This window comes from Grampus griseus (assembly GCF_964374135.1).
Source record: "Grampus griseus genome assembly, chromosome: X".
NCBI classification, from domain to species: domain Eukaryota; kingdom Metazoa; phylum Chordata; class Mammalia; order Artiodactyla; family Delphinidae; genus Grampus; species Grampus griseus.
Genome location: NC_138999.1, coordinates 91,046,180 through 91,058,315, shown reverse-complemented (window position 1 = coordinate 91,058,315; position 12,136 = coordinate 91,046,180). Strand labels below are relative to the sequence as shown.

Below are 12,136 nucleotides of genomic sequence, written 5' to 3'. Positions count from 1 at the left end.
GAGCAGGAAGACTGGAACTGTTCTGAGCTTGCTCATAAGTTGGGAAGCAGGTTAGGAGATCCCACCTGAGGGTCTCCTATACAGGTTGGGGGTTCAGGGTGGGGCAGTAGCACTAGGAATGAAGAGAAAGAGAGAGTCATTGATATGTCTCTGTTTGTGGGAAAGGGAGTATATACAGAGAAGGCATAATTATCAGAATTTTCCTAGCATTAAGTTCAGAGTCTTGGTTCACCAAAAAAAAAAAAAAAAAGAATTTCTTACTAAAATGTTAGCTGTACTTGTTGGCAAATAGTTCATTGGAGAGTGAGGGCATAGCAGGTTAGTAAATGAAGGTAGAAGTTGCATAGGTAAGAGACATCTTGCTTTGAGAATGCCTGACCCTGTTAATTGCATATATTAGACATGAGTTTTCATTTTACGAAAGGCCTTTTCACTTTGTGAAAGGATTCATGAAATGTTTCTTCTCTATAATGATCACTTATGGCATTTTTGATATTTGACTTATAGATCATCAGGAAGTTATTGTTCCATAAAACGAGCCATACTCATATTCCAGGTGGAAATCCTGTGGCTACTGATGCCAGGCTATGTTGTGATAAAGCCTGAAAGGTTCAACTCCAAAGGAAATAACTGAAATTTTGCAATACAAGCCAGAGCTCAGTCTGATTTAATATGCTGGATCAGGACCATAGGGCTTATTGTTCTTTTCTTGACCTCTACCATATTGTCGATAGCTCCTAAAAAAATGGAGTAAGGGAAGATGAACTGCATCCTTTTGCAAAGCGCAGTGAAAAAATTTAAATGCTACCTAAAACAGGGAGTACAAACTGGTATACAGTGGGCCAGAAAAAAGGTTTTTGTTGGTCTATATGTTTCCCAAAAAGTAGATACTAATATTTTAAAATAAAAATATTGCATATCCAGACTTTCAACTTCACTTGAAAACCTTGAAGCTCTCATATCCTTAGGTTCACATTTCAGCAAGCATGGCAATAATCTAGAAAAGAATAGTGACTGCCCTTTAAAGAAAGGCATGTTTCCTCTAGCCTGTGTTTAATATCCAGCCCTCTTTTTCTTTTAATTTCAATATCTACCTGGCTATTAATGTCTTTGAGTTTTTATCCCCCAATCTGGAAATTGAATGTTTTGAAAAGAGAAATGCATTCAGATAACCCAGAATAGACACTAGTCAAGGCCAGATCTCAGGGAAATCCTCTCTTTACCAATCCCCGTTACCCATCCTCTATCCTATTGCACCTGTCCTCTAGGAGGACCATTTTCGCCCAACAAATGTTTTTGAGCACTTACTATATTCTATGTGCTAGGGATACAGCAGTAAATAAGGCAGGAAAACGTCCCTGTTCTTATGAAGTTTACATCCTAGTGTGTGTGTGTGGGGGGGTGGGGGGAGTAGGGGGGAGACAAGAAGAAAACAAGTATGTAATATGATATCAGATAGTAGTAAATACAATAAACAGAGCCAAGTGAGAGGGAAAAGAAGGTGATGGGTAGTCCATCGATGGATGAATGGATCCAGAAAATATGGCATATATACACAATGGAATATTATTCAGCCTTAAAAGAGGAGATTCTGTCATTTGCTACAACATGGATGAACCTATAGGGCATTATGCTAAGTGAAATAAGCCAGAGCGAGAAAGATAAATATTATAGTGCATGGTATCACTTATATGTGGAATCTCAAAAAAAAAGCTGAAGTCACAGAAACAGAGAGGAGAAAAGTGGTTGTCAGGAGATGGACGGTGGGAAAGGAAATAGGGAGAGGTTAGTAAAAGGGTACAAACTTTCAGGCAGATGAATCTGGTCTGAGGATCTAATGTATAACATGGTGACAGTAGTGGATAACACTGTACTGTATAAACTGAAATTTGCTGAGAAGGTACAACCTAAATGTTCTTACACACACAGAAATAAAATGTAGATGTGTGAGGTGATTGATGTGTTAATTAACTCAATGTGGGGAGTCATTTCACAATGTACACATATATCAAATCATCACGTTGTACACTTAATATATCTATATATCATACAATTTTATTTGTCAGTTTTACCTCAATAAAGCTAAAAATTTTTTTAAAAGAAAATGATTGGGTAGTACTATTTTATAAAAAGTGGCCAGGGAAAGGCCTATTGAGTAGGTAATATTTAAGCAGGCACCTGTATGAAAAGAGGGAATGAGTCATGGGAACAGCTGGGGGAAACAGCAGTGTTTCAGGCAGAGGAAATAGCAAGTGCAAAGATCATGAGCCAGGACTGTGCTCGGTGAGCGTGAGAAATAGAAAGGAGGCTAGTGTGTGCAAGGTTTGAGGCAGATTGTGGTAGAAAATGAGATCAGAAATGTCTTGAAGGCCATGGCAAAGATTTGGGGTTTCATTCTAAGTGTAACAGTGAGGGTCCTGTAATTGGATGGTTCTAATTAGGGAAATAATATGATCTGACCTAGATATTAAAAGGATCACTCCAGATGCTGTGATGAGAATAGACTGTGAGGGGACAAGGGGGAAGCAGGGAGACCGTTCACGGGGCTGTTGCAGTGATCCAGGCAATTGATGCTGGTGGCTTAGACTCAGATGATAACAGTGAAGATGGGGAAAGTGCTCAGAGTACATATGTTTTAAAAGTAGAGCCATGGAATTTGCTGGTAGACTAGATATAGCGTATGAGCAGAGAAAAGAAGAAGTCAATGATGACTCCAAGGATTTTGGGCCTGAGCAACTGGAAGGATGGTGATGGAGATGAAGAAGGCAACTGGAGGATCAAGTTTATAGGGAGGAGAAATCAGGAATCCTGTGTGGGACAAGTGAAGCTTGATATGCCTGCTAGATATGTCTACTAGTGGAGTTTTTGAATAGTTGCTGAATAGGCAGTTAGGAATACAACTCTGGAGTTTAGGCGAGAAGTCCAAGCTAGAGACATAAATTTGGGAGATGTCAGCATATAAATCGTAAGCAAAACTGAGGTGGAGATGGAATTGAAATCATCTAGGGAGTGAGTGAGAAAAGGGGACCTGAACCCTGGGGAACTCTAATATTTAACGATTAGGAAGATGAAAATTAATATTCGCAGTTATTCATGATTTAGACACATTTCCTTGCAGAAGCCATGGGAGGCAGCAATTTTGCAGCGTACCTTGGTTTCTAGTGTCAGATTATTAGAAATTTGAAGGGCTGCTAGTGGTTGCTTTACTTATTAAAGGGAAATGGATTTATTTTAAAACTCAAGGCTATTTCTGTCTCTACTGACTGACTATATGGTAAGACCCCCATTATTTTTCCTCAGAGCAGGCTTTTAATTGTAACACCATACACATTTTGTGCAATTTTTTGTTTCATGTTTGAGCTTTGTCTTTCTTTGCACCCTCACTGCCCTGAAGACTATAAGCCCCCCACAGACTTGGGGATGACTATTCCCTAGTACCTAACACGATGCTTGCTATACATGATCCTCAATAATAAAAGAGAACATTATTCATTTATTAACCAGAATGAGTTCTAAGTGCCTATTAGTGGCCGGACACTGCCCAAGTTGCTGAGGATACAGAGGTGCAGCAGAGTCTGGCTTGGAGGATCTCTAAGCCTAAAATAAGACTGAGATGGACAGGAACAAAGCAATCCTTGCAAGAAGGTATCTGGACATAATCAATGTCTGCCCTTCAAGTAGGTGGACAAGTGGTTGCTTAGTGGATACAAGTTATTCAAATTCCATTTAATAACAAATCTTGTTTGAGCATGGTATATTTCACACCATATCATTATTATTTGAACCTTAAAGTGACTCTACAAGGTAGGTATTTTTACGCCTATTTTATAGATGAGGAAACTAAAGTTTAGGATGTCTAATCAGACAAGTTAGTCCTACTGAAGTAGGTAGCCAAGGCAGTGGCTGAACCAGGATCTCCTGAAGCAGGGTCTCCTAGTTTCACTTTCTATATTAGACTCCTCTATACTTAAATACTCCATTATTTTAAGATGAAATCAAGTCCAACAGAGTAAGAAATGGTGCTAGAGAGATAAAAGCATTATTCTCAGAATAATGACATTTCCCTGCTTCTCCTAGAACTGCTGGTCAAGGTTATATATTAGGGCTGGTTGGAAAATAGAAATTCCATCTTGGCTACAAGGTACAACTAGTGACCTTGCTGATTGAATCTGTTCTAGCTCTATAGCCTAGACAAAAAGAACACTGATTGAGAACATTTGTTGTGTTACATTTACAAAACCTTTGCCAGATGCACACATACAGAAAGTATTTAGCCTTTTGCAGTAATCAGGAGTTATTTCATGGTAAGAGCCAATCTCAGAAGTTGCTCCAGCAGCTGGGATTGTTGTTCCTATGTCTGTTTTTATCTCTTTTATTTGTAAATTTATAGTTTCTTTTCTTTGCTCATTATATACAATTTCCACCCCATATGGAATCAACTCTAGAGAGGGATCTACATAAATGCCAAAGTATTTAAAAATATATGCACCTGCTGAAGGCCTTCAACACCAGGTCATATCATGAAATATTGTTCATGATCTTTATTATAATAATTGTAAAAATTATATGATACTATCTATTATTTTTATTTATATTTTAGTCAGGGAATAAAGAAGTGATTTTGTTTCTCATCCAATAGTAAAACCCCTATTATTTAATTTAAGCAATATAGGATGAAGTGAAATATAGAGAAAATGTTTAATATCAATGCCTATCAAATTTTATGTAACACTTATAACCAAGGTATATTTCACCTCACTGGATTTAACAAATAACAACATTTCATTTAATTTATCCACTTCCTAATGGTATGGAAGATCATAGGAATTTTATGCTAATATCCACAGCAAGAGAGAGATATTTCCTTAAAAAGACAAAATGTTCAATAGACATTTATACTAAATGATAAAATCAGGCCAGGAAACATACCTAACTTCAATAGTTACTTGATAGGTAAACAAACTATAGTAACAGTTATTTAAAAAAATACCCTTTTTACGCAGCAGAACACTTGCATGTTTTCGTCCATTTCGGTTTTCCACATGGCAGGTATAATTTGCCAGGTCAGCCTCCACCACTGAATCAAAGATGAGTGCCAACTCAACTTCTTTTTCTCCAAGATGCTCTTTGAGGAGCCTGAAATAAAGGAAAGTATTCTTGGCTGAATTGGTTTGATTTGGGGAGAGCCCAGCCATGCAAGGACTAAAGATGGTTACGTAGCTTACTAAGGTCTCCAGTGGGCTGGAGAGTCCTGACGGGGTGTATGTGCAGAAACTTGGAAAAGAAAACACAAAAAGTGACTCTTAATGCAAAGATCAGATGGAAAATGAAAAAAGTGAGGAATTCACTCAGCAAAAAGAAATATTATCATGCCACTAGGCTTTGATAAATGAAGCCAATATGATTTGTGTGGCAAAGAGGAGGAGACGTTGGACTCCATATTCTAAGCTGAGCTTATGAAAACAAATTGGATTTTTGCAACACGGCATGAAGGGAAAAATGTCTGTAGAAATGTAGAGTTTATGTCAGAGGCTAGAGTTTTGACAACAGGGGGCAAGATGGTAAAGAAATGGGCCTTGAAAATGACTGCCTTATGAGAATTAAACTAAGGGTGTTTAGTGGCCTTTTATCCCCAAATATCAGTGAGAAGCCTGTTCTCTACTTTCTCCTGCCTTCTGTCCAATGCAGGTATATACCCCTAATCCTCCAATGACCTACCATGGCCCTGCTTTCTCCCGACATTGCTCGCCATTTGTCTTTCTCCTTCCCTCCACACCCTCCCATGCCCCTAGGAGGAACTGCCCTATGTGACATTTTCTCATAGTGCTGCCTTTTGCTTTCTCAAGTGAAGTTGCAAAGGTTCTTGAATGGCCAGTAACAGTTGTTCTTCACAGAGGAGCTGAGTTGCCAGGAACCTTTCCTGAGGAGCGTGCCTCTTGTTTCTCTGGAGAGTTATATTCTTGCCAATGGCCAGCTGCCTCCTGGGTGAGGTGAAAGTAGGTACACTGCCTACTATTACTTTCTAACTCCTGGTTTTGACCAAAGAAAGAGAAAATTGTGAGTCTAAATAGTGGAAAGCCTGCTGTTAAGTTCTGGGGTGAGGTTGTTAAATACATGAATTTGCAAGATGGAACATTTGGGGCATTTAAAGTAATTCTCATCTCCTTTTTGACACCTGGTTAGGAAGGCAGAGAAGAACATTCAGATTTACTGGCATTTAGCATAAAGTTGGAAAAGACAACTGTACTCAGAGAAAACTGGGTTATAAATATGGGCCTCCCACTTACAAGCTCAAGCTGTATTCTTACAAAGTAATTAACTCAATGGCACCTTAATATAACTCATCTTTAAGTTGGGAAAAATACCTGCCATACTTAACTTTGTTGTGGGGGTAAAATGGGTAAAATGATTTCAAGATTAAATGGCATATGCAAATGCAAATGAATGTTATTAAACACCAACATTTCATTATCCAAAGGTGAACTTTATAAATTTTGGCTCCTCGAAACATGTTTGTATTTATACTTATTGATATTTCAATTTGGTTTGGATTAATCTCTTCTGGCTCCCCTTTAAGAGAAGGAAAGACTTAAAGTTGGGTTGGTGAGAGGGAGTTCCTAGAATCTGAGAATCTCCCATACTGAAATCCTAAACCCAGATTATATTCCAAATAGAGATGCTTTTAAAATTAACCCTATTTCTGTTACCTTCCAATAATATACATATCAGAGAGTTGACAATACTGGCGTTGGTAACTTGAGTAAGTCTCTTTAGTATAAGAATTTTCTTAACCATATTTCACTGGTAGTCTATTCATTTTTTTCTTCCTGGCTAAACTTGCAGTTTTCCTCTCTTTCTCCTCTCCCAACACATACCTAAACAAGGAAAAATGGGAATTTACTGTCCTAATGGTTTATATTGAATTTTACTCTATTTTCCTCCTGCTATGTGTATATCACACTATACTCAATTCTTTTAGTTCTGTGTGACCTGCTATGTGATAACACCCTTTAGGCCAGAAGCTGCTTAAGCACCACAAATTAAGTTTGATTTAAAGCTTCACATGTAGGGCAGCCACAGCCTTTGCCAGGCATAAGGCAGAAAGCTGATCCTGTCCCTCCAGACAAAGCCTTTCCCTCTTCATTTCTAATGCAGTTTCCAAAAACAGCTCTTCACAGGCTGCAGAAAGAATCTAGAGAGAGGATTTGAAAAATGATCCTTCATCTATTAATATATATGAGGTGTCTTAATTATCAGCTCTTGAAAATCTAGAGTAGACCTGCTTTTTTGTAATTAAAGAGAAAATTGGTGTTTATGTCTATAAATCATTCTGCAGAGCAGTCACAATTTCCTAGCAAATATTGATATGTAACAATCTATCAATTATTCTTTGTCATTCCCCTGAGTGCCTAGCTCTGGGATAGGTATTTGGTGTAAGAGCAGTATAAGCACTAAAAGACCAGGTGCCTGCTCCCAGTAAGCATTAAAATTTAAACAAGGAGACAAAATCTACACAGCTGAAAAAATTATAGGCGGAATGAAGTAAAACAGGATGGTACAGTCATTCTTACAATGGAATTTCAAAAAAGGGAGAGATTATTATTTACTAAATTAGCTGGAGAAGGCTTGAGAAGACTCTGCCTAAACAAAAGGAAGAAGGAAGTGTTTTCTAGGAGGGAAGATAGGAACAGGTTTTTGCAAAATGTTTGAAAGAGAGACACTGAAGGGACTGGTTTTGGAATGGAGGATACAAATAAGGGGGTCTTGGGATATACTTCAAATAACTTCAGAAGTATCTCATTCCAAGGATTAATATTGAAGGCAAGTTATAGGCAACAGTGAACACTGGCAAAATAAAAAATTCAGGTGACAGAAATCACTAGTTTCAAAAGTTTTATTGTTAAGACCTATTATTAAAAAGTAATACTAGAAAATGTTTAGAAGTTGTCACTCTCATCCTTACAAGAGAAAAAGCAAACAAAATAAAAGTCAACAACTTTTCGTAGATCCATCAGAGAATTGAGGTCACAGGGCAAACTCCTGCCCCCTAAATTTGGGATAGCTAGACAATTACTGAGAATCACAGTGTACTGGGAGCAGAAACCCAGGAGCAGGAATCAGCATGAATAAAAACACTTAAAATGTAATTGATGAGTCACTGTAGGCCCAATATGGACTAGATTGAGAGTTAAAAAAAAAAAAAAACAAAACTCCACGGGATCTAATCTTAGGGGTGCCCTGTACTTTCATGAGTTTTGCTTCCAAGAGCCTGTCCAGAGTTTCAGGGTGAAGATCAGAGAATCCTTTATGCTTTTGGCACAGGAAGGGGAAAAGCAACTATCTTGAAATGAGCCCAGAGCACTCTTTCTTCTTAACAAAGGCACGCCCTCAAGTGAAACTCTTTAGCAGAACCTAAATTACTTGGGTTTTACCGAAACTGGGGGAAGAGAAATATCTAACTCCAGCCTCCTCAAGCCTTCCTGTCTCATCTAAGAAAAGGAGGAAAGCTGAGGAATACTTGTAAAGGTCACAGCCTGAAGGTACAGGTTCATTGAAAGACTAAGACTTTACCATAGGATTATAGAATACTTACCACCACACCAATCAAGCTCCTGTATGATTACAAAGGTTTTCAGCTGAAAAACCTGCAAAGCTCAGACCTTATTTAAGAAGCAGTCTCTAGGAAAACTGAAAGAAACAGTGGAGACATAAACAAGTACATTATAGGAAATTTTAGCCTCTTACACCTACGACTACAGAAAACAGTAAACACAGCCTAACTCCTAGCCACATAAACATAAAATCTCACAATAAAGACCTATTTACTTCAGTTCCTTTTATCTGATACATCACATCTGGCTTTCAATCAAAAAATGATAAGGCATGTTAAAAAGAAAGTCTGAAAAGACAATGCAAGTGTCAGAACCATATTCAGGTATGGCAGAGAATTATCAGAATGGGAATATAAAATAACCATTATTAATATGTTAAAGGCTCAAATGGAAAAAGTGAACAACATAAATCAATAGCTTGGTAGCATAACCAGAGAGATGGAAATTCTAAGAAATGCTCAGAAGGAAATGCTAGAAATAAAAACACTGTAATAGAAATAAAGAGTGGCTTTCATGGGCCATTAACAGACTGGACGTGGCCAAAGAATCAGTGATCCTGAAGACAATCAACAGAAATTTCCTAAATTGAAACACAAAGAGAAAAGAGCATGGCAAAAAAAGGGACAAAACATTGAACACCTGAGGTATAACTACAAAAGGCATAACATACATGTAATCTAAATACCAAAAGAGAAAGGAACAATAGAAATATTTGAAGTAGTAATAACTGAGAATTTTCCAAAGATACCAGACCACAGATGCAGAAGTTCAGAGAATACCAAGCAGAGTGAAAATTAGAAAAGTTACACCTTGATGCATCATATTCTAACTGTATAAAGTGAAAAAATGAGAGAAAATCTTAAAAGAATTCAGAGGAAAAAGCTTAGCTATAGAGGAATAAGAATAAGAAATACATCAGACTTCTCTTTAGAAACTATGTAAGCAAGAAGAGAGTGGAGTGAAATATTGAAAGTGTTGAAAGAAAATTACTACCAACCTAGAATACTGTATCCATTTATCCTTCAAATGTGAAGGAAAAATAAAGACTTTTTCAGACAAATAAAAACTGAGGGAATTTGTTGTCAGTATACCTGTCTTGCAAGAAATGTTAAAAGAACCTCTTAAGAGAAAATGAAAATGATATAGGTCAGAAATTTGGATCTACATAATGAAAGGAAGAGTGTTAGAGAAGGAATAAATAAAGAAAAAATATTTTATTTTTCCTATTCATAATTGATCTAACTGGTAACAGTTTGTTTAAAATAATAATAGCAATAAAAGCAGTTATAAGAAGTTCTGAGGATCTAATATACAGCATGGTGACTATAGTTAGTAACATGTATTTTATACGTGAACGTTGCTGAGATTAGATCTTAAGCATTCTCACCACATTAATAAAAGAGTTAACTATGTTAACTATGTGAGCTTAACTAATATAATGGTATATGTCAATTATACCTCAATAAAATAAAATGAGAGTGAAAATGTAACCTGCAGAATGGGAGAAAATATTTGCAAACCATATATCTGATAACGGGTTAATATCCGTTGGCAAGAATGTGGAGAAAAGGGAACACTGTATACTAATCGTGGGAATGCAATTTGGTGCAGCCATTGTGGAAAAGAGTACAGAGATTCCTCCAAAAACTAAAAATGGAACTACCATATGATCCAGCAATCCCGCTTCTGGGTATATATCAAAGGAAATGAAATCAAGATCTCAAAAAGATATTTGTACTCTCACGCTCAATTTAGCATTATTCATAATAGGCAAGATGTGGAAACAACTTGTGTCCATCAGTAGATGAATGGAAAAAGAATATATGGTTTATGTGTACAATGAAATATTATTCAGTCTCAAAAAAGAAAAGAAAAGAAAATCTTGCAATTTATGACAACGTAGGGGAACCTGGAGAATATTAAGTCAAATAAGTCAGACAGAGAATGAAAAATACTGAAAAATACTGTATAATATTACTTATATATGAACTCTAGACAAGCCAAACTAATAGTGACAGAATGGTGGTTACCAGGAGCTGGAGGGTGGAAGAAATAGGGAGATGCTGGTTGGTAGATGAAATGGGGAATTGCTGGTCAAAGAGTACAAACTTTCAGTTGTAAGATAATAAGTTCTGGAAACCTAATGTACAGCATGGTGACTATAGTTAACAATACTGTACTGTAGCCTTGAAATTTGAGAGGAGAGTAAATCTCAAGTGTTTTCACCGTACACACACAAAAATGATAACTGTGTGGTGATGGATATGTTAATTAGTTTATTGTGGTAATCATTTCACAATGTATACATATACCAAAACATCACATTGTATACATTAAATATATACAATTTTTATTTGTCAATCATACTTCAATAAAGATGGAATTTTTTAAAAATCAAAAATGAAATAGAGCAAAGAGATTGGATTCCCCCCAAAATAAAAAATAAATAAAATAAAATAAAATAAAATGAAAGCTTGTAATTCTTGGAACATATGGTAGTTCTATTTTTAGTTTTTTGAGGAACTTCCATACTGTTTTCTACAGTGGCTGCACCCATTTACAATCCCACCAACAGTGTACTAGGGTACCCTTTCCTCCACATCCTCTCCAACATTTGTTATTTGTGTTCTTTTTGATGAGAACCATTCTGACAGGTGTGAGGTGATCTCTCATTTTGGTTTTGATTTGCATTTCCCTGATGATTAGTGATGTTTAGCATCTTTTCATGTGCCTGTTGGCCTTCTGCATTTCCTCTTTGGAAAAATGTTTATTCAGGTCTTCTGCTCATTTTTAATTGGGTTCTTTGTTTTTTTGATGTTGAGTTGTATGTGCTGTTCCAGTTTCCATTAACTGTAAATAGTCCCTGAAACCAAACTGAATCCTCCTTTGACGACTAGGTATCTTGCAAGTCTCTGGGTCTTTATTCTGAGTATGAGTAATCATTATCCAGGAATAATGATTGAGAACATCAATAATAGGAGATAGTTTTTAAAAACCCTCTTAAGGAAACAAAATCTTTATTTTAGTGTCATTTGCTTTTTAAAAAAATTCCTGTTAAAGCCTTATTAGTCAAAGACCAGGATCAAGCCCGTAGGCTGACGCAATCAGATTTGTTGACTGAATACACTGTGGAAGGAACGCTCCAGAGGAACTGTGGATTGTTTCTTGATTGAAGAGAAGAAAAAAGCATCTTTTGTAACATTTGGGTTCCCACTAAAGATTCTGAGGATGGTGTAAAGAAGCAGAAATAAGTTCTGGATTGATTGCAACTTCTGAGGCAGTTGGTGGTATGGGGGGAGGATTGACTAGGAATTGTGTACTGTCATGAGGTGGAGGTGGTTTACTAATTGGGTATTCCCAGTAATATGAAAATAGCAAAGCAGGTCTGGGCATCACTGGTAAGAAAACAGTAGTCACTCCAAAGAGGTGGGGGTCATTATGGCATTATACAACTGCTGCATGACCTTGGAAGAAACAGTATTTTCTGTTAACTTTGCAGCTGGTTTTATCTGTCTGTCCTCCCA

General features: G+C 36.9%; 1 protein-coding gene across 1 annotated transcript in view; it reads right to left on the bottom strand.

The window, feature by feature from the left end:
- IL1RAPL2 (interleukin 1 receptor accessory protein like 2) overlaps nt 1-12,136 on the bottom strand; it is a gene marked incomplete at both ends in the record, with an annotated part of 1,067,560 nt that overhangs the window by 21,960 nt on the left and 1,033,464 nt on the right. Inside the window, one exon of the mRNA XM_082681729.1 lies at nt 4,991-5,136. Within this exon, the coding sequence (XP_082537855.1) occupies nt 4,991-5,136 (146 nt within the window). The remainder of the gene's footprint in view (nt 1-4,990; nt 5,137-12,136) is intronic.